Source organism: Erpetoichthys calabaricus, chromosome 1 (assembly GCF_900747795.2).
Source record: "Erpetoichthys calabaricus chromosome 1, fErpCal1.3, whole genome shotgun sequence".
Lineage (NCBI taxonomy): Eukaryota > Metazoa > Chordata > Cladistia > Polypteriformes > Polypteridae > Erpetoichthys > Erpetoichthys calabaricus.
In genome coordinates this window covers 327,879,822-327,904,282 of record NC_041394.2, presented here as the reverse complement: position 1 = coordinate 327,904,282, position 24,461 = coordinate 327,879,822, and the positions used below count along the sequence as shown (strand labels likewise).

Genomic DNA, 24,461 nt, shown 5'->3' with positions numbered 1-24,461 from the left:
TGAGAGCAGTTCAATAGACAGCATGGCTGAGGCAGCGTGTGCTTGATGCTGTATATCGATAATTCTCTTTCCGATCAGCGGCTGTACAGCTGTGATTCCCCACTCAGATACAGTGATATAAATACCTCGAGTGGTGCAGTGAGTAATATGGAATAAGATGATCTACTGTGGCAACCCCTAATGGAAGCAGCTGAAAGAAGAAGAAGAAGGTGCAGCGACAGTAACAACGCTAAAGCAGTTATGGTATTTGGAATACTTTGGCTATTCCCTGGCCCATTACATTGTTACAGGTTAATTACAATCGGATGCCTTAAACTAATAAACAATATGCAGTTAGTTTCAGTGTATACGATAAAGCCGCATCAGGGATGTGGATCTAAAAAAGAAAGGGTAACCACACAGGAACAGTAGCACTGCTTTGACGCTGGGTGCGCCAGTTTGCAAAACCAAGTGGAGAACTTGCGTATGCCAGGGTTTGAGCTAGCGTGAAAATGTGAGTGGCTTTATGCCAAGTTTAGGTTTTATACATCACGATTTGAGCGTGGAAATGTTCATACACAACATTTTTGCGCATACGCACCGTTTATACATGAGGCCCCAGTAGAGGTCAAATCAACCATTTGGTACATTCTTAAAGAGAAGGAACACACAGGTGAACTCAGCAACACTAGTAGGTCTGGACAACCACAGAAGACAACTGTGCTGGATGATCACAGAATTCTGTCCTTGGTGAAGAAGAACCCCCTCACGACATTTAGCCAAACCAAGAACACACTCTGGGAGGGAGGTCTATCAAAGTCTACCAGGGTGCCAACCCACCGCAGGACACACACAAACACACCCACACACCAAGCACACACTAGGGCCAATTTACAATCGCCAGTCCACCTAACCTGCATGTCTTTGGACTGTGGGAGGAAACCGGAGCGCCCGGAGGAAACCCACACAGACACAGGGAGAACATGCAAACTCCACGCAGGGAGGACCCGGGAAGCGAACCCAGGTCTCCCAACTGTGAGGCAGCAGCGCTACCCACTGCGCCACCATGCCGCTCTATATATATATATATATATATATATATATATATATATATATATATATACACACACACACACTCACACACAATATATAATTAATATCAATAATAATAATAACATATCATTATTATTATTACTATTATTATTATATATTGCTTATGCTGTACACTTTAAAGTGTGTTACCCCCACGATATTCTCCACTCAAATAAAAGGCGCCCCTGGGAAAGAGCGCACCCTAAGCAAAAGAAATCAGCGGACTGGCTTCACGAAGGGCAGCGTTCTGCATCTCCGAGGGGGTAGAAATCTAGACGGACAGCAAGGAGGAGGAGGAGCAGCGAGCGGCAATTACAGTGGACCTCGATTCAGTCAAGTGACAACGAGGAGAGCGGTGAGGATATCAAGCTCAGGAGGAAAGAGTCGGTTAAAGAAACTACGACCAAACAGTGACAACGATGGAGATGAACGAGCTTTAGTCTAGACAATCTACGATTTATAAATCTGAATGGAGACAAACAACGCCTCCGTGAAATGAAGTGAAAAGCCCGAACCGGGGACACTTACCCCTCTGTTTTTAAATAAGTGATTGTCTTCAAATCCACTTCCGGCCGCCACACACAAAGTGAGTAATCGGATGACATTATCACTCGACACCTACTACCCATCACTTAATTTTGATGCCTAGTAACTGTTCGTGGTGAAGATTCATAGAAGGTTTTGAAGTGCGGACAAAACAAAAGCATCACTAAAGTCGTACTTCCGGCGCTAACTCCAGTTTGATTATATCAAAATAAAGGCCCTCTCTAAGCCCGCGGTACTCCGGACGGGATGCTCATATTTGAAGCTCGTGCTTATTTACTGTATGGTGGGCTGCCTAGCGGGACACTAACAGATTAAGAAAACCTTGCATGTAGCAAGTTCCATTTTAAAATGACGACACTTTGGTATTACGCAAATCTGTTACCGTCTGTTCCTGGTTATTTACCCTATGGAGCCTGTTACAGATATAAATAAATGAAGGTTATTTCTCGTTACAGCAAACAACACACAACCTTACTATTAGGAAACAACCTTTTCTATTAACAAAGCGATGAATTTTTAGATATTCCAACATTGCTATTTTATTTTGGAAGAAGGTTTTGGAGAACGAGATCATTCAAGATGATGGAATGTGGACGTTAGAGGTTTATAAGGGCATTACTGTCATGTGTAAAGAGCACAAAGAAATTCTTACTTGCACATGGCATTTTGATTAAGCTGATCCAATAAATACTGTCAATGAGTTTGTGTCTCTATATTGTTAATTTTCAAAGCTCCATAACAATCTAAAATGTCTTATAAACTTCTCATCTGTTCTTAATGCCTGTATGAACCTGGAGGATGGGATGAACCCAAATGATATCCACCCATTGCCAGTAAGACGTGTGCTTTTCTTCTCATACATGATTTTATAGTCACTTTTGCAAAATTCCACCAAACCACTCTAGCAATATTTACACCACATATGCTATCTTGTTATGGAACTTAATCAGCTTTTAGTCAAAGATCTATCCATTCTTCTTTATGACACATTTTTGACTTTTATCTTGTTAATGACCCTTAAAGGGTGTTGGTAAAGCACAGAACATCTAGATGAGTTTATGGATGCAGTGGCACAACTAAAGTTGTCTTCCTCAAAATATGTTTTATTTTCTACCTTTCTTTACGATAGTAGTGCATAGTCACTTGGCACCTATACTTTCAAGATAAACCGTTTAATGTTTGTAAAAATGGATAATTTCTATTAAACTATTTGCCCCAATGACAACAGCAAAGAGTCTTCCCTTTTGAGGGTCACTTTCTAATTCAGGGCTTGTGTGGTGCTGTCTCACAATATGAGTGAATTCTACTTTTTATTCCTTACATTTTATTGCATTCCTCTTCTCTCCACTGTGAATACTCGTGTGCATCCTAAGACTGCTATTGTCAGAGAATTGTTTCCCACACTCAGAATAAGAATATGGCTTCTCCCCAGTATGAATTCTCATGTACCTCTGAAGGCCGCTACCCTAGGAAAACTGCTTGCCACATTTAAAACAGCAGTATGGCTTCTTCCCAGCATGAATTCTTATGTGTCGCTGAAGGAGGTCACTGCTGTAGAACCGTTTGCTACATTACACATATGGCTTCCTTGCAGTGTGAAGTTTTGCATGTCATTGAGCATTGCTGTTGCTAGAGGACCATTTGCTGCATTCAGAGCAGGAATAGGGTTTCTCTCCAAGAGTGAATTCTTGCATGTATCCGAAGATGAGTGCTATCAAAGAACAGTTTGCCATATTCAGAACAGCAGTGCGGTCTCCCTGCAGTGTGGATTCTTCCATGTTTCCAAATGTTGCTAGTGCTGGAGAATCACTTTACCACACTTAGAACAGCAATAGGTTTTCTCTCCAGTATGTACTGCCATGTGTGACTGAAATGCACTTTTCTGTGAGAATCATTTGCCACATTCGACACAGCAATATGGCTTCTCTCTTGTGTGAATTCTTTTGTGCCTATGAAGAGCTCCTTTCTGCATTAAAGCAAATTCTGTACCCACCCCGTTGACTGAGCTCTGGAGTCTCAAATCTTGTACTTTACCAGCAAGGCTCTCATGTCATGAAGCATAAAACACATTCAGTAAGGTGAGCTAAATAATAAAGAATGGTCTTCTATGATCAGATACTTTTATATCTCACAAATCTCCAGCTAATTAATGAACAGTGGCGTAGCTGGGGGGGTTGAGGGGCAAGCAAGGGGGGACATCTGTCCCCGGGCGCAGCATCCAGGGGCACCAAAGTTCCCTTCCCCATTGCATTTTGGCAAACAGGAGGGGGCGCAAAACCCTAGCTACGCCTCTGTTAATGAAGCACAATCTATTTCATTTAAACTCATTATTCATTAAAACACCAGTTAGGACAGATGACCCCATGTCATGTCTTTATAGCCATCTTGAACCATTCACCTGTGAGACAAGTTCAGCTAAATGACCCACACCTCTTGGGTTTGGTTATATAAACTACTAACACTTGATATCTTCTTTCATTAGAAAATGTCTCAATACGGTTCTTAGTATTTTTTTGAAAATCCATATTGTATGTTTCATTTTAAAGTTTCCTCAAAGTGTTTTCCGATTTCCAATGTCGCCAGATTAGAAACTACTTTGTCATTTGGTTTCAGACCATATCATTGATGCAAACTTGAATGCACAACATCAGCATGTTAGGGAGCTCATCACGTGTGAACACATCAGCAGTTTGAATCGAGATCATTTATTCCTCCCTTTGTATGCATTGCAGGTGTCCCTCATCAAATATATTAAGCTGAGTGTGTGTTTGCTGGTCTGGTATGTAATCCACACCACTGGACCTACTGTTTCTCATATGCACATCAGCTATGTTTCTTTCTGCAATGTTCCCCTTTGAGGGACTGCAATGGTGCTTTATTAGTGAAGCATCCCAAGGAAGCATTTTTGGGACTTGGCACAGGTATACAAAGCTGCTCCCTAAGGTGAGCTGAGACATTTTGGTTTGGGCCCAAATCCCTCTGTTTTTTTTTTTTTGGTTTTGTTTTAGTTACCACACCTGCACTTTATTTTATTTGATCTTGGCCGTGTCAGATACCCCTGATAGTTTTTAACACACTTCAGTGTCTCTCCCTTACATCACTCTCTGTATTACTCTCATTATCTGGCCCCACAGAGTTATAAATCCTGATTGTTTTAGAGAGCACCACAATTTCCTCTTTGACTTCTTTCTAGTTTCTTCACTTATCCAGTGAGAGTTTGATTATGTTTCGTATATTGAATAATATTTAGAATAAATGTATTCAGCATTGAAGTAAGAATGCCTATAAATCTGCACTTTTGTTCTTCAATTGTTTTAACATCAACCAGTTCATCCAAGTTTATGTTTAATGTTTTTTTTGCATCTTTTCTAAATTTAACGTTTTTACATTAAGCCAAAAAAACATTGCCCTCCCAACAACCATTAACTGGATTATGGCAATCGGAAAAATTGATGGATGGCAGAAGGAACATTTGTCAGCTCCAGTTTGGATCAGGATGGTTCCTGCCTTGCATTCCGTGCTAGGGCCCCAAAGACTGGTCGAATGTTGCATTGTTGGTATTTGCGCTACTAAAGCAGTGTGAAAAGTATTGAACTATGGATGTTAGTAATTCTGCATTGTCTCTGTTCCAGATTTCCATTATTACTGGTGAACTTTAAGTCTAATGCGTAATCCCCTTTCATTGTAACCAATATGACAACAAGGAATATCAAAAGGTAATCGGCAACTTACTCGTGCGGTGTATATTATACCGTCGTAGGGGAAAAAAACATGCAAAAAACCGTACATATTGTGGACAGGTCACCAATTAATGGCTAGGTATTAGCATGCAATCCGGGTGTTTAAGTGACCATACACCAACATTGACTGACTATCAACGTGAATGTTAAGAATTTGAACTAAAAAACCGAGAAGAATATGAACCGTGAGCATGAGAACCAACAGAGACACGCAGTACACAAGAGAACATAAAAGAAGACCAACTTAGCGTGAAAAAAACACGCCCAAAACCCGCAGACCCCATGTCCCCTGTATGACTGACCACCTAAGTACACGCGGACACTTATATCCGTGACCAAGGTGTCAAGACCCGAGCAGACTCTGCACGGCACACAACTGACTCGAAGGATCCTGTCTGTGCAGTTCCCCTACAAACCCTGCACCGATGATGGATCTTCTCTCTTCTCAGTTTTACCTCATTTTCATATACTTTTAAATACATACCTTTCACGAACATATGTGGGCGACAATGTCAGCAACTCACTGGCCAGCCGTCCTCATCCGTCGCTCTGGTGACGTCATTATCTTTCAACTGTGCGCAGGAGAAATTGCAGGCGGAGTTAAAAACATTAAAATAAAATCAACAAAATAGTAGAAATCTCCTTTTACATTTCCTAACCGTTTAACTCTTTTAAAAACTGAACGAGCCGTTTTTGTTGATAAATTTATATTTTGTTATTATGTTATTTTGCAAATTACATGATGAGACGTATCTTTGCTTAAAGTGGAAACAATAAGCCATAGTATTCAAAATGCTAGATTAGTCTACTCCTGGAGATTTTAGCTAAAATGATATGTGTGACATAATAAAATAGGCCCAAACCGGACACAATAGGAAATCGAGTCTGTGAAATTCTTCTAATCGATATAAAGAACAGGACAAATAAAGAACTCTATGTGTTGAAATGCATGTCAGCCGATGTAATTAATAGCTTAAATGAATACAGGATCCATCCAGTGATACACACACATAGAGGCCACATTTGCTTTACTAGTACACATCGAGAGTGAAGTCAACTTTTCATTTCAAGTGGGCATACAAAGCAGTGCGTCGATTTCAATGGCGACCTTCACAGAATTCCTCAAAAGTGCTTAGTCTACAGGTGCATGACGGGAAGAACCCTGGGAGTTCTTTTATGTAATTAATGCAACTGTTATACTAAAAAGTAAAGATATTAAGATTTGGATCTTGTGTAAATGTGTAAAAAATGATATTTATTGCAGATTAATTTCTGTATAAAATACTATAAAAAGTATTACAGTTTTAGTTTTCGAGTTGTGATTCAGTTATAATAACAACAATCACTGTGTTAAGTCACTGGCTTCCACAGTTTAAGACAACACCACATTGCCAAACTGCCTCCCACACAGCTGTCATCGGGGAGTCAATGCGCATCATAATTTTGTGTTAAGGATATTAACGCTTGTGAGCTTCGATGGGATTGTATTTACATTACCTGCAAAAAAGTTTTGAATTGAGTGTAATATTAATCATTGGCATGTCATTCAAGACTAGCTGTTAAAGTACATACAGATGCTAAAGATACTTTAGGTACTCTATCAAATGGTGAATCTGAGGCTAGGGGTCTGCACTGGCACTCGGGAGGTTGCCTGTTCGAGTCCCGTAAAATGCCAATAGGGACTCTGCTCTGTGTGGCCCTTGAGCAAGGACCTTGACCTGCAATTGCTGAGTGCTTTGAGAAGTGAGAAAAGCGCTATATAAATGCAAAGAATTATTATTATCAAAGTTGAGTTTTTTGGGGAGCACAGAAATTAATTGATGCATTTGGAAATACAAGGCATTTTAGACTATATGTGTATTATACCATCAAAGTTATTCCAGAACTTCCTTATTGTCTGCAGTAATTGTATTCCTCTGAAAAAGACTGAAAATTTCGCGCTTAAGAATTAAGTGTCCAGAGTGGTTCTTCAGAGCAATGTCATAGGGAACCATTTTTGGTTTCCAAAAGATCTGTTAACGTGAAGGATCCCGAAAGAACTTTATTTTTTTTTATAATCCATAACAAGCTACAGACAGTAAATAACCATGAACAGATGGCAATACATTTCTGAATGAATGCCTGATTTTCAAAGGACTCTCGCTGAATTCAACAACAAACGGGCCAAGTCCAGGTTTTCTGAATCTGTTGGTGTCCTGCCGCCTACTAGACATTAAAGACTTCGGGATTTTTTTTACTACATATTAGAAGCTGCACCTTTCAGAGAGTATATTGTAAGTTCCAGAACTCTCCGGACAAGCAAATTTAGTGAAAGTGACCATTTTAACACCTTGCCTGAATTATAGGGATGGATTTGAAACCACTGACCAGCCTGTATTGCTTCTTTGGTGCACTACCAAGAAATAAATAAATAAAATTAAATAAAATTAAGCGAGTTACACATTTGTACCCCTACAAGCCTTTTCACACGGAGCAATGATTTCTCCAAATATTTTGTCTGCGTGTCCACCTCGAGGGGACCTATTTCCAAAATAGCATTTAAACACTGTGTTTTTCCTGTAGTGCACAGATATTCCAGCAGATGGCAGAATATTGTACAGGTCTGGGAATCATCAGGTAGGGAATATGATACAAACATGTAAAACATGGAGAGTGACGTCTCCTTTAATACCTTTATAAGTAAACAGTAACAGTAGAGCAGACTGTGCCGTGTCAACTGAGCACATCTTCACACGTGCCTCATCCAGGGAGCCACATTTATAAGATGACTCGGTAAACTTTCTTCTCACTCAGCATACATGTAGTGGAGCACACGTGTATCCTTATGTCAGTATCATCATTGTCAGATGGGGTCTTTGGCAATGGAGCATAATGTGCTGTGTCAGTGGACCAAATCATCACACTGCAGTGTTCAGAGGGCCAAAGATTAAAATGACTTGTCAGTAACAGTACTGGCACCTATGTGTTTTCATATCCCAGTGCCATCATTGTACAATCAAGGTGCCCGAAGCAGTAGACTCCAGCTGCAGACCTCCAGAGCTCCAGTCCATTGAGGAGATTGTTGCTTTATATTAAATGTCAGTAATGACACCTGGTTACACTACGGTTGAGATTTGGGGTATTTGACTCAGTTCAACCAAACCAGGAGTCCAAAAACCTGCAATGCAATTGGCTGTCCAGCTGAGCTACCGAATCACAGAGCTGAGGTGGTCTGCAGCTGGACTCATCTCGTTAGAGGGGTTCTTCAGATTGATGCTATAGGGGATCCAATTTTAGTTCCCAACAGACCCATCCTCATGAAAGTTCCAAAAAGAGCTTTTATTTATTTCGATCTGTAACAGGCTCCATACAGTAAATAACTGTGAATAGATGGGAGCAGATTGGTGAAATAGCAATGGGTTTATGATTTAAAAGGACTCACTGCATACGTCCAGTCACACAGGCTCAGTCCAGGTTTTCTTTATCTGTCAATGTCCTGCTAGGTAGCCCACCATACGTGAAAGATTTCAGGGGCTTTTTTTTCCACATATTGGAACATTTTACAAAGCACAAAGAACCAACGTCATATGCGGAGAACCCTTCCAAGAAGGAAATGGGCTTTGTCAAGTAATCATTCTATGAAGAACCAGAAAAGAACCCATAAAGTGCTGTTGAAGAACCAGTATGTATAAGAATGTAAGAGAGTGCAAAACAGAAAAAAATGAGGTCTTACCAACTGGTGGGGATTTTTCAGATTTCAATTTTGAAACATAGGGGCAACTCGGACACCTTCTTCAGGTGAGATGTAATTGATTGTGAGAATGTAATCTTGACTGAAGAAGGGGCCTGAGTTGCCTTGAAAGTCTTGCATATTGTCATCTTTTTAGTTTTCCAATAAAAGGAGCCATTTTGCTTGACTTCTAATTACATCCATAATGGCTAACAAGGTGCAACACCCTAGTACTACTGAGTAATGCTGTGTAATTCATTAAGAATAAAATGATGTAACAACGGTCAGTGGAAACCAAAATCACCAGCCGATTGAGGGCTGATTCAACCTCCCCCAGAAAATCACAGGCTGACCCAACTTGTGTGAGTTTCATCATGGCTGCGCCTAGTGTGACTCAGTAGTGTGTGTGGCCTCCACGTGCCTCTGTACTCTCCTGACAATGTCTGCTCATGCTCCTGATGAGACAGCTGATGGTGTCCTGAGGACTCTCTACTTGGTGGAGTCTGATGCACTGATACAAAATGTTCCAGAGGTTCTCAATTGCATTCAGGTCTGAGGAATGTGTGTGCCAGTCAATGGCATCAATGCCTTCATCATCCAGGAACTGCCTACATACTCTGGACGGCCATTGTCCTGCACCAGGAGGAACACAGGGCCCCCTGCACCAGTGTAAGGTCTGAAAATGGCTCTAAGGATTTCCTCTGGGTACGTAACAGCGGTCAAGGGACCATTGCCTAGTACGTGGAGGTCTATGTGATCCTCCAAGCATATGCCTCCCCTAAACATAACTGACTCACTGCCAAACCGGTCACGCTGGATGATGTTGCAGGCCACATGATGTTCACTAAGACATCTCCAAACTCTCTTACGCTTGTCAGTTGTGCTCATGGTGAACCTACTGTCATCTGTGGAGAGAACAGGGGTGCCAATGGCAAAACTGCCAATTCTGTTTTCTATTGTGAATGTCAATCAACTTGCACGGGCATATGATGAACTGTGAGCACAGGTCACTAGAAGATGTCAGGCCCTCATGCCACACTCATGGAGTCTGATTGTGACAGTTTGTTCAGAAACAGGCACACCAGTAGCCAGCTGGCAGTGGTCCTCCTGTTCCTCCTCACACAAAGGAGCACATACCAGTCCTGCTGCTGGGATGATGCCCTTCAACTGGCCTGTCCAGCTCTCCTCATGTAACGACCCATCTCCTGGTGTCTTCTCCATGCTATGAGACCTTCTTCTGAAGACATGTATGGATGTGCCATCCTGGAGGAGCTCGACCACCTGTACCAGCTGAATCAACTGCAGGTACCACCTCAGCCTACCAGTAGTGACAAGGACATGAGCAAAACACAAAACTAGAGAAGAGTCAGTCAGGAAGGACAAGGAGAGAGCAATTGACTGTGGCCACTATTCCCTTCAAGGGGTTGTCTTGCTGTTACCTCTGCAGGTCACCTGTTGTCACTTTCATTGGCACCAAAGCAGGTGAAGTTGATTTTCAATCACTTAGGCTTCCTAACTGGACAGATTGAGATACCAGAAGCTTCATTGACTTGCTGTTAAGACTTTGATGATTGAGTGTTCCCTTCATTTTTTTATAGAGGTGTATAACAGAATTTAATGGAATGTAATGGAAATCAGCAGTTGGTGAATAAGCAGCCAACTTCAGCCTGCTGGACGCCGATCCACAAAATGGATTATTGAAGTTGCCTTTCACACTTTGTGTTTTTCAGCTTTGATTGGGGATTCCAAGTAGAAATGGCTGCACGCCAGAAAGTGAGGTTACAAGACTCCATGATAAAGGAATCAAATCCAAAGACGTTCTGAAATAAAACCTGAAAGGGGAGATTGCTGGGAGAGACGGACCTGACAATGGCAGTGATCTGCTAGACAGAATTTAAATAAGCACAAGACGTGGAGATGAAAGATAGAAACATAAAATCTTAATTGGAGATCTGTGAAGAGTTCGGGCTTTGAATTTTACTAAACCTTTAAAAATGAAAATACTTGGACCATGGAATTCTTTTGCATATGCGTCACACTTTTGGCTGAATTGTTCTGTGAAGTACATTGAAGGTGTGGAATTTTACAAAATTTGGACAAAAGCAACAACAGTTTCAGCCCGAAAACTGCCCTCAATTCTCCACAAAGGATCACATATTGTATCTCTTATATTGCAGCTGAATCATAAAGAATTCATCCATTGTGGAGACTCTTTCTGGTGGGTCAAATAGGCGTTTGGGGGTCTCTTTTACCATAGTGAGGCCTTGTCTGTCCTCAGCAGTGGTGGTCTTCCTTGGCCTACCAGTCCCTTTGTGATTAATGAGCCCACCAGTGTGTTCTTTCTTGTCAATGATATTCCAGACAGTTGATTTTGGTCATCCTAAGATTGTAATGCTGTCTCTGATAGTTTTATTCTTGTTTGTCATCCTCAGATATGTAAAGTAACAGTTGAAATTTGTTCAAAGTACAAATACCATACAAAAGATGTTAAAATGCATGTATGTGATGTGAATGTGACCACTCAGTGGCACACTAAAACAGCCGATGAAAACATGAGAGTGGGTGAAGCCATGAACAGTGATGGCCACCACTTTACAGAAAGTAAATGTAAAGAAAACCAGTGCAAATAAAGTAAAGCATCTCAAATAATGAACTCTTGATTAGGTGACGTCACCAGTGGCATCGACTTCAGTCGTGTGACAACTGCCAGCCTGGTCACCAGCACACAACACGGACACCAGCATCAGAATGGGGAGGGGGTGTCCAAGACCAAACCTTCAAATGAAATAATGCAGACGGTGCTTCAAACACAAGTCTGGTGTTTCTCCAAGTCCATGTTAGTTCTTCCAAATCATGGTATGTATTAATTAGCACAAAAAACGGAGTTCTAAAGTGAAGTGTTCTGTTATACATTTTAAAAATAATTTGTCTGCTCTTGCAGCTTACAATACGTTCTCTGGAACTCTGTGTCCATATGTGGCAGAAAAGCCTTAAAACTTAGAAATATGGCGAGGATTTAAGAGAACAGGCCAAAACCTACAAACCACTGAAGTCTGTTTAAATTCTCAGGGACTTTACAATTGTAAACTGAGGTAACTTTGGACTGGAACAAAGACCAGAGGAGATGATCTGCTAAATTCTAATTTTATAATCTGTTTTTATATAGCCTAGAGAAGACCTACAAACATGTTCATTCATTAATGATTAGAGGACAGCAGGTGCCCTGGCCAATCCATAGGCCATCACAAAGGATTCATAACGTCCACTGGTGCTGCTGAAAGTCATCTTCCATTCTTCTGTTTCTTTACATTCACCAGATTATACACACTACAGTAAAAATATCACATTTACAAAAAATTGAGGAGCCTGTGAGCCGACTAAGTAAAGATGGAGTCAGTGAAGAGGGGGCACTTGTTTTGAACTTTTTTTATTTAATTCCTGAACATCAACACACAGAATGTAAATAACAATATTTTAAACAAGAAGAAAACATCATGATGGCCTGCTGGAGGTCTAATGAAGCCATTTTTGAGATCATCTCGGAGATATTCCTCCATAGTCTTAGTCGTTGGCCTTGACAATACAAACACATTTTCCCTTTACATACAGGAGCTATTTGTTCTCTATTTTAGCTGGTATATCTTGATATTTTCCAATTTCCATTTTCTCCTTTCTTCTCCTATGAAACTGTGGTCATTTGACCTTGGGATATCAATCTCAAATTAATGTTGTCATGCGTGTGTACTTGGGAGACAGTTTAAGGGATTAGGTGTTGGTCATTCTACTCTGATCCAGGGGTTGGCGCTGTCTGATAACGGCTTCTCTTTCCAACCTCCTGAAGAAAGGAAAATTGACAGCTGCTCTTCTCCAATGTCACTTTTGGGGTACTGACCATCTGGACCCCCAGCACACATCATAACTGGAGGAGACACCATCTTTGTCAGTCACCGGAGAGGACTCTGGTCCCAGTAAGACTCAATTTGCATTTAATACTTTTATTTTTTAACTCAATAATAAGTGTTCCATTACTTTAACATTGTCTTGTCTTGTCTTGTTACAATGTGCACACAGTAAATTTTGTTTTTTGTATTCATTTTATGAAAATGTTCTTATACCCAATCGGACATTCCAAAGCCCTGGGATTGGCAGTTGATTTATAGTTCACCCGGTCTTGCCTACCCTAACTATAAGGACATATTCAGTGTTGTTTAACACCATCCTCTGTAATGCCTCTCTTCTGTGTAGTTCATTGCAGTTGTCTGTCTTCACGAGGCCCAAAAAGGTTTTCCATGTTCAATTTGTCCGTATTGTTGGAGATATCTCTGCCTTTCTAATTATATTATTTCATTTATAATAATTTGTATCCATTTTAGGGCATTCATTGCTGCACTTTCTATTTATTTTCAATCTTTCTAGTGGCTACTTGTTGGATAGCGGGGACACTGTTCTCTTGAGTTTATTACATAGCTTGTGCAATTCATACATTTGCTGTTACTTTAACTTATCTATGATTCAATCCATTACTTTAATTCCTCATAACATTAAAGGTCCTTACCAGTATCTCATTATTAGAGATTATGTTCCACTTTCAATGTGTTCCATTTCTAGGTGGTAATTATTTCTGAGTATGATCAGTCATATTTTGCTCTTTAGTTCTGTATTTAATTTTCCCCACTGTGGATTCTAATGTTTTTCTTAAGACTGCTATTGGTGCTAAAATGTTTACCACATTGAGAACAAAAATATGGCTTCTCACCAGAGTGAATCCGTCTATGGATTTGAAGATAACCATTGGTGCTAAATCGTTTACCACAGTCAGAACAGCAATATGGCTTCTCTCTAGTGTGAATTTTTTTATGGGAATGAAGAAGGAAACTCCTGGAGAACTGTTTGCCACATTCAATGCAGAAATATGGCTTCTCTCCAGTGTGAACCCGTCTGTGGTTTTGAAAATCACCACTGGTCCTAAATCGTTTACCACAGTCAGAACAGCAAAATGGCTTCTCACCAGTGTGAATCCGGGTGTGAATATGAAGAGAGCTACTTGTACAGAATTGTTTACAACAGTCAGAACAGGAATATGGCTTTTCACCAGTGTGATTCCATCTGTGGGTTTTAAGACTGCCACTTGTACAGAATTGTTTACCACAGTCAGAACAGGAATATAGCTTATCACCAGTGTGATTCCATCTGTTGGTTTTAAGACTGCCACTTGTAGAGAATTGTTTACCACAATCAGAGCAACAATATGGCTTCTCCCCAGTGTGAATTCTTCTATGGGAATTAAGATTGCTAGTCCAGGAGAACTGTTTGCCACATTCAGTACAGGAATATGGCTTCTCACCAGTGTGAACCCGTTTGTGGCTTTGAAGATCACCACTGGTCCTAAATAGTTTACCGCAGTCAGAACAGCAGTATGGCTTCTCTCCAGTGTGAATTCTTTTATGGGAATGAAGATAGCAACTCCTGGAGAACTGTTTGCTACATTCAGTACAGGAATATGGTTTCTCACCAGTGTGAATCCGTCTGTGGGTAAGAAGAGAGCTACTTGTAGAGAATTGTTTACTGCAGTCAGAACAGGAATATGGCTTCTCTCCAGTGTGAATTTTTTTGAGGGTCATAAGAGTGCTCTGATAAGAAAATTGCCTGCCACGTTTAGAATAGCAAGTCAACTGCCATGGTTACGGCCATGAAGGAGCTTAAGAAAGATAACACAAATGATCTTAAGAAGGTGGCCATTGAGCTCAAGAAGGATAACAAAGATAAGGAAACGCGTTTATTTAAACGTTTTGACGTGAACTTTAAAGCTATGTTGGAGAAATTAGTGGAACACATTAAAGAAACTAATTCCAAACTGATAAGGCTTGATGATCATATTAATGACGTTTCAGATCACCTGGAAGACGTTAAGCAGGGACTCACGGCTCGAGTGGAAACAGCGGAACAACTGGCATCTAACGCCGATGAAAAAGCCACAGCTGCGAACTCGGAATGCAAAAAACTTGGAGACAGACTTGCAGCCCCGGAGGACGGGTGCAGAAGAAATAATATAAGAATTGAGGGTATACCTGAAAAACGAGAAAGCTCAAGCCCAGTGAAATTTGCAGTAGAATTACTGTCTAAAATAATTGGAGATGACTTTAAACTCGACAATGAGATAGCCACGGCTTATCGCACAAAGATACCAAGCGCCTTCAAACCTAGGTCTTTTATTGTCCGCTTCGAGCGACTAAGATGTAAGCTTGATGTGATGGCACTTCTCACAAGCAAGAGATTATATTCGAAAATAATCTTATTCGTATTTTTCCCGACTTCTCACCATCAACAGCTGCAAAACGCAGATCCTACATCGACATTAAAAGGATGCTACGGGAAGCCGATATCAAATACAGCCTCTTGTATCCTGCCAAACTGAAAGTGGAAGTTCAAGATGGACATTATATTTTCTTCAGCAAAGAAGAAGCTGAAAAAGAATTAAAGAAGCTGTTTCCGACACTTTTTTGAAAGTTAATTCTATCAAGGCACGGGAAGGACCTATGATCTGATCGCTGGATCCATGTTTAATGAGACTGGTATTATAATTATACATCCCTTATTTTCTTTTTTTTTTTTATCTGGACTTTATATGTTATATGTTTATGTTTTAATCAGAGTTATAGAGTTATAGACGTGAGTGTGAAAATGTGGAAGTGATTAAAGTAGGATTCGTTTTATTTATTTTTTTATTTATTTATTTTTTTAATTTTTTTTTAATTTATTTTACTATACCTTAAAGTAGACTGTTTAACTTCATACCCTTGGTTTATTGCTTGTTCTACTATTTATATAATTACCATTATACTATTACAGTAGGAATTACCAGGTTTATCCTAGACTAGTTTTTAAAATCATTCCCAGGGTTTTTTTTTTTTTTTTTTTTTTTTTTTTTTTTTTAAATCTTAATATCTTAACTTAAAAGCGCTGAAGATTATTTCAAGCTTAAATATTGTTAATGAGAACATTTTCGGCAGATAGTATTAAGAATTTAACTGCAAAAGATATCTCTGTTTTAATTCTGTTACGCCGCTGCAGGGTGGGGTTTGTTCTGTTTTGGACATGCTCTGTCTCTTCGTATGTCAGAGGACTGGAACATCGCGAAGTGGGATCTAGCCTCATGTGGGGAGGCAAAATGGGGGGGGGTGGGGGGAAGGGGGGAGAGAAGGAGAGCAGGTTATATCTAATCTATTCTTGTAATTCTTATAATTATAAATATCAATGCAACAATAGGCTAAAATGCAATAACTCATGGGGAATCTTGAAACTAAGATTAAAAGTGCCATATTACCAATTAAAACTATAAATGACATTAAAAACTCAGAATCAATGTCTCCATGATGGGACAGTTAACTTTGTGAGCTGGAATGTTAAAGGCCTGAATCACGAATTAAAGAGAAAGAAAGTATGCTCTCACCTAACAGGCTTAAACGCTAAAATAGTATTTTTACAGGAGACCCACTTACTAACCAAGGATCAGTTCAGATTACAAAAAGACTGGACTGGCCAAATGTTCCATTCTAGCTTTATAAAGAAAACTAGAGGGGTGGGAATTCTCATACATAGAACAGTTCCATTTGTAGCATCAGAGGTAGTGTCGGACCCTGAAGGGAGATATGTGATGGTCATGGGCAACTTATATAACAGTAAAATGATTTTGATAAATGTTTATGCACCCAATGTTGATGATAAGGAGTTCATGCAAAATCTATTTGCATCCATTCCCAATGTGAACACTCATAAAATTATAATGGCTGGGGACTTTAATTGTGTTTTAAATCCACTCTTAGATAGGACTCCTGTGACAGGGGGGACGACATCTAATACTGCAAAGATAATTACACAGTTTTTAAATGATCACAACTTATCAGACCCCTGGAGGTTTCTTAACCCAAACTCAAGAACATATTCGTTCTACTCACCAGTGCATTATAGCTACTCAAGAATTGATTATTTTTTTATAGATAATAATTTCCTGCCTACAATTAAATCATGCAAATATGACACAATTGTTATCTCTGACCATGCCCCTCTAGTCTTGGAGCTAAAATCATTAAGCCCCTCACACTCACCTCGCAGATGGCGTCTTAACCCTCTTTTATTGGCAGACGAGAACTGCACAGAATTTATATCCAAACAAATCAGCTTCTTCCTAGAGACAAACACGTCCACAGAGGTTTCTGCAGGAACACTCTGGGAAACTTTAAAGGCCTTCTTAACAGGCCAGATTATTTCATATCTTTCCCATAGAAATAAATTAGAAACCAAGAAAGTGTCAGAGCTAAGAAATAAAATTACTAGAATAGATGAAGAACAAGCCAGGTGTCCAAGTGAAACTCTTCACAGGAAAAGGCAGGCCCTGCATACAGAACTTAACATCTTAACAACTAAAGAAACTGAACAAGTTTCACATTTATAAGTCTAGACAGCATTACTATGAACACGGAGAAAAAGCTAATAAGCTTTTAGCTCAACAAATTCATAAACAAGAAGTTCACAATGCAATACCAGTAATCACCAACAAGAATGGAGAAGAAATCATCGACCATAATAAAATAATGCACACATTTAGAGATTACTATAAGTCTTTATATTCCACCGAGCCCAAAGAAGACAACACGCAATCTAATGCATTTCTGGATAATTCACAAATACCACAAATAGATGCTTTAGGTGCTGAGGAACTGGATAAACCTCTAACGCTAACAGAATTACTAGACGCTATAAAGTCACTACAAAGCGGGAAATCATCAGGCCCTGATGGTTACCCCGTAGAGTTTTATAAGAAATTCTCCACTCAGCTAGCTCCACTCTTATTGGTAACATTTACAGAAGCTAAAGACCACCAAATACTACCTCAAACATTTCGACAAGCATTAATCACCGTCTTTCCTAAACAAAATAAGGACTTGTTACAATGTGCATCATATAGACCAATTTCACTCCTGAATAATGATGTTAAGATACTCTCAAAAATCCTAGCTAGAAGGATGGAGAAAGTGCTGCCCTCGGTAATATCACAAGATCAAACTGGATTTATTAAAGGCCGACATCTATCTTCAAATCTCCGACGCTTGTTTAATGTTATATATTCACCAGCAAAATCAAACACCCCAGAGATATTACTATCATTAGACGCAGAAAAGGCATTTGACATGATCGAATGGAATTACCTTTTCACTGCATTGGAGAAATTTGGGTTTGGCCCGAATATTTGTGCTTGGATCAAACTACTGTATACCAGTCCAGAAGCTTCAGTTTGTATTAATAACATTTGCTCAGACTACTTTAAACTAGAACGTGGTACCAGACAAGGATGTCCCTTGTCGCCACTGTTGTTTGCAATCGCTATTGAACCACTGGCGGTTCACTGCCGAAATTCTTATCAGATAAAGGGGATTGTCAGAGAAGGACTGGAACAGAAAATTTCTCTATATGCAGATGATATGGTCTTATATATATCGGACCCAGAAAACACTGTCCCTGCTGTTTTAACAGCACTAACAGAATTTCAAAAGATATCTGGTCTTAGAATTAATCTGAATAAAAGTATACTCTTTCCAGTGAATTCACAAGCATATAATATTAAATTAGACACCCTACCTTTTACCATAGCAGATCAGTTTAAATACCTAGGGGTAAATATCACAAGTAAACATAAAGCTCTTTATCAACAAAATTTTGGCGTCTGTATGGAAAAAATTAAGCAAGACTTGCATAGATGGTCAACCCTTCATCTCACTCTAGCCGGAAGAATTAACATTGTTAAGATGAATATCCTTCCTAAACTTCTCTTTTTATTTCAAAACATTTCAATATATATCAATAAATCATTTTTTAAACAGTTAGATTCAACAATAACCTCATTCATTTGGAACTCAAAACACCCACGTATCCGAAGAGCGACCCTACAAAGACCTCAGGCAGAAGGTGGCATGGCTTTACCTAATTTTCAGTTTTATTACTGGGCAGCAAACATACTAGCCATAAAAACCTGGACACAAATAAATGCACATACACAGGCTTGGTCCGCAATAGAAGTAAAATCCTGTAGTACTTCTTTATATTCCCTGCTCTGCTCTCCAATAAATGAAAGTTATCGCAAATATACTAATAACCCAATTGTGCTTTACTCACTCAGAATATGGAACCAAATTAGGAAGCATTTTAAGATGGAAAATCTTTTATCAGTGGCACCTCTGCAAGGGAACCACCTCTTTCAACCTTCGCAAGTATATCCAGTTTTTAATACCTGGAAAAGTTTTGGGATTAAAATGCTCAGAGATCTTTATATAGACAACATATTTACATCTTTTGAACAATTACGTTCAAAATTTAACCTCCCAGCTACACATTTCTTTTACTATCTTCAAATTAGAAATTTTGTTAAACAGAAATTGCCCGATTTCCCCCACCTTGCACCCTCCACAATGCTGGAAAAAATATTGCTCAATTCCGAGGAAACAAACACTATTTCCGCAATATATAAAATCTTATTAGAGTCCCTACCTTTCAAAGATCCAAGAGGACATTGGGAAGAAGATCTCTTAATCAATATATCAGAAAAGGAGTGGAAGGTAGCAAAGCAGAGAATTCACTCGAATTCTATATGCGCAAAGCATAGAATTATTCAACTAAAAATGATATATCGAGCTCATCTGTCTCGCTTAAAACTGTCCAAAATGTTTCCAGGGCAGGATCCAACCTGCGAGCGCTGCAACCAAGCTCCTGCCTCACTGGGTCACATGTTCTGGGCCTGCACCAAACTAACATCATTTTGGACAAAAATTTTTAAGTGCCTCTCAGATAGCCTTGGGGTCACAATCCCTCCTAACCCACTAACAGCTGTGTTTGGTGTCCTTCCAGATGGACTTGAATTGGAGAAGGACAAGCAAACGGTGATTGCATTCACTACACTCTTGGCACGCAGACTTATTTTGTTAAATTGGAAGAATCCTAATTCTCCTCTTATAAGTCAGTGGGAAACCGATGTTTTATATTATTTGAAATTGGAAAAAATCAAATTTTCAGTTAGAGGATCTGTACAAAATTTTTTCAAAACATGGCAGAATTTAATCAATATTATTTTAGAATAAGAGAAATAACTATTATTCCATTTAACTCCCTTCTCCATCTCTTATTTATATAGATATTTACTTCTCCCCTTCTTTTGTCTAATGTTGCCTTATTAAAAAGCTTAAAGAAATTTTCCTTTAGCTAAGCTCTCCTTCTCAGGGGTGGGGTTTGATTTGTTTTCAGATTTGTTGGGTTATAAATTGATCTGTTTGTATGGAATGATAACAATGAAAATTAATAAAATAAAAATATTAAAAAAAAAAAAAAAAGAATAGCAAGGTGCCTTCTTTTCCGTAAAAATTCTTTTGTGCGTTTGAAAATCACCACTGGTGAAGAATTGTTTGATATGGGCTGGTAACAAACTCTCTACTTCAGACATCGGCTTCTTCATGTTTTCATTTTGAGACAGTTTGCAGTGAAGAGGAGATGATGATGGCGAGAGGAGGTCGCTTTCTTGTAAACCTGCAGAGACAGACAGATCCAAATTTCCATGTAAATATTCAAAACTCAGAATGAGAACTTAAAACAGAGGATCATTTGGTGTACCACAGCTTACTACTGCTGAAAATAAACTCAACACTTAATGACAAGTCAACTTCCATTTTTTAATTATACTGATGAAAGAATATTTTTGTTCAATTTAAAAAAATGGTATGGTTGATATCCTACATATATAAAAAAAAAAAAAAACAACTTGTAAACACTCAGTCACTCATTTTTTAAAGAAAAGAGATGTTTTAATATGGAGCTGCCCCCCATACTCATCCCCCACATTCCCATTGCTTGCTTTGTTTTGCTGTCTGACTTCTCCCAGTGTCTGCATGGGGTTCTCTTCTGGGTCTCTGATTTGCTTCTTTGTCACAAAGACATGCTGATTAGGTGAAGTGGTGGTTCTAAACAGACCCGATACGAGTGTCTAGATGTGTGCATGAGAGGGCCTGTGGACGGACTAACGTTTGTCTACAACTGATCTCTGCTTTGTGCCTGATGCTTTTGGAACTTTGTAAAAAAGAGTTCAGTGATGGATGGGTGGATGTTTGTTCATTAAATGTAATTAAATGAGTTATGCCAAAAGTGTGTCCATGTCTCCAGCAGGTTACAGAAGAAGCAGAGTGGTCTGCAAAGGGGTTCAAGGCACCAAGTTGTGAGTACTGAACAAGCAAGAGCTTAAAAGGGAGAAGTGACAGCTTTGTCTTTGTCTGTGAACACTTCTGGAGACATGGACTGGAGCTCTTCCACCACACCAGGAAGTGCTGCAGGAAGGTCATCATGAAGCACATGGAGCACATCTGGATGAATTATAAAAGGGGCCGCCTCACTCCATTTGGGGAGCCGGAGTTGGGAGGCAGAAGACAGAGTTTGCAGGAGAGGAGTGTGTAGATATGCATGTGCAGTGAATTACAGAAACAATTCACACACCACACATACACCATACAGTAGGGTGGAATGGTATTGTTTGTAAAAAAAACATTTCACTGTTATAAAGCATTTTTTTTTATTTGCTTTCAATTTTGATTTTAATGTTATAAAAACATTTTTGTACTTATATTAAAATACACAGCTTCCGTGATCACTAACTTAATGTACCAAACACTCAAATCTAATGAACTCGATGGGGAGCAGAATCTCAGAATCTCTCTGCATACAAACTGAAGTAATCAAAGGAAACAAAGAGAAGCACAAACATCAAACTGATAACGTCTTATTATTTTTTAATGGTGTTTTGAAGTTCACTACTGATTTGTGTAAGCAACACCTTCAATGATGTACTAATGAGACACACTTATAAAAGTTAACGGGTAAAGGACAACAGCAAGCCTTGTTACGCCCCAATACTGGCACTGTAACTCAAAAGCAATGGCTGACCACAAAACATTTCAACAGAGACGACCCCTCATGGCAGCAACACCACCGTCATAACACAACAAACACGAGTGACAAGAGACAACCAAAGTACAGGATAAGACAGAACATGGGGGACAGAATATGGGATCAAGAGCAAAGGGAGGCTGGGAGAATACGGCAGAGAAGGACCCCAACATTTCATGACACGTATAGTATTATTATTATTATTATTATTTTATATGTAATATTTCTGAGTGCAGTCTTATCATTCTGGGTGATAGTCAGACATGTGACTTTATGGAGACCTATGCAGGATTCCCAGTATATATAGTAATACTCTTAGTTCCACCATATAAGTTAATCCACACTATTTCCACGTGATGGCCACTTCCCTGCATTTTAACTTTAAATATCTTATGTCACTCTCTTCCTTATAACCCACTGTATCACAGTACCCATCTACGCTGCTTTATTTGACTGGTGGTGACTTTTCTTTACCACACTGGCATATCGATGTCCGCTCTGAACTCGAGGTTTTCACCAGAGTTGTATGACTTTTGTTTTTTCTATTTGTTTGCTCCACAGAATTTTTCTGAATGTATAAAACCTCTCGGGCGGCACGGTGGCGTAGTGGGTAGCGCTGCTGCCTCGTAGTTGGGAGACCTGGGGACCTGGGTTCGCTTCCCGGGTCCTCCCTGCGTGGAGTTTGCATGTTCTCCCCGTGTCTGCGTGGGCTTCCTCCCACAGTCCAAAGACATGCAGGTTAGGTGGATTGGCGATTCTAAATTAGCCCTAGTCTTTGCTTGGTGTGTGGATGTGTGTGTGTGTGTGTGTGTGTGTGTGTGCTCTGTGGTGGGTTGGCACCATACCTGGGATTGGTTTCTGCCTTGTGCCCTGTGTTGGCTGGGATTGGCTCCAGCAGACCCCCGTGACCCTGTGTTCGGATTCAACAGGTTGGATAATGGATGGATGGATGGATGGATGGATAAAACCTCTCAGCTCACTTAATCAGTTTGCTCATAATGTCCAACATCAGTCCTTCTGCTGTCCCTCACTTGTTCTTATTTCCTTTGCCTCTCTTTCTGAGTGGAATAAATGACTTGTTTAGTTTAAAATAAGCCATTATGTTATACAGTGATTAGAAATCTGTAACATTTCAGTGCAGAATTCATTGAATTCATACTCAAAAAAGCAGGACAGCACCATTCCTGTAACTCCCCCAAGCTGCAGGCCTAACACGGTGTTTGTATTTGACTCTTACCTTCTCCAGAAGGACAGGAACTTAACTCTTTCTTAATCTTGGTCATGTCAGACTCCAAACACTCCGACTTCACGAGGACAGAGTGACGATGTGGGGTGTGCGGACTCTTCAGAGTGAGGCCTGATCCTGTGACATCTGAACTCGCCTGCTGAGACACAAACTCCCATTTGACTTCTTCTTTTTTCACGCTGATTACCATTTTAGTTTCCTGCATGTCACTGCTCTCAAATGTTGGCTCATATTCACAGTCCTCCTCCTTAATGGTAGGACAGTCCTGAGAAAAGGGCACATATTCCCATTCACAGTCCTCTTTCTTGATGTCCACACTTCTTCTCTCCAAGTTATTCATGAAATGAAGGTCCATGTGTGATTCTTCTCTTCCTCCTCATCACTCACCTCTTCATATTTACAGACCATCTTAGGAGGCTCCTGGGTAACTGGGCCTGTGTCCTCCATATTACACGTTTATTATGAAGTTTCCCTTTTGTTCCTCTGTAACAAGAGATAATAAAGTAAAACACATTTAAAATACACCAACAAAGCACTGAACACACCTCAGCCAACTCCTCTGATCTTGTCTCATGGCTCACTGCTCATGGCACTGACTGACTTCACTTTCTGTGTTAAACATTTTTAAGTGAAGCTGAATTATTTTAAACTCCCTGCAGCCACTAACTACATGATGCAAATCTGAATAATGGACGCACAGATGGACTGACAGTCATCAGATGAATCTTTTATCAGGATGGCTCCTGCCTTGCATTCCCAGGTCCAGACCCCGACTCCTTCTCCCACCGTCACAGTCCCCCACCCCTAATGACTGAATGACGTGGATCTTGAATGCTATGTGACATTTTTGGGATTCATACTACTAAAGCAAAGTGAAAAGTGTGGAACTGTGGATGGCAGCAATTCTACAACGTCTCTGTTCCAAATAGACAGACAGACTGCTGGATGTGTCTGCAGGGGGAAATCTGGCTTTTCATATAAGCTCAATAAATAAATATATATTGTTATAACAAACAATAACCCCCAACACTTCCCTATATTGATAGGAAATCTTAAGTCTAGTATGGAGATTCCTTTCATTTTAACAAATACGACAAGGAGGAGCATCAAAAGATAATCCACCATTCACTCGAGCAGTGCAGGGTCCACCACATGCAGTTCATTATTACCA

General features: G+C 39.8%; 1 protein-coding gene across 1 annotated transcript in view; it reads right to left on the bottom strand.

Annotated features, from left to right (window-relative positions):
- The window catches only part of LOC127529149 (uncharacterized), a 28,142-nt gene extending 4,497 nt beyond the window's left edge, over nucleotides 1–23,645 (bottom strand). Inside the window, exons 1-2 of the mRNA XM_051931866.1 lie at nucleotides 23,282–23,645; nucleotides 20,452–20,637 (exon numbers count right to left, since the gene is read on the bottom strand). Coding sequence (XP_051787826.1) covers nucleotides 20,452–20,637; nucleotides 23,282–23,645 — 550 coding nt within the window. The remainder of the gene's footprint in view (nucleotides 1–20,451; nucleotides 20,638–23,281) is intronic.
- Nucleotides 23,646–24,461: the final 816 nt, after the last annotated feature.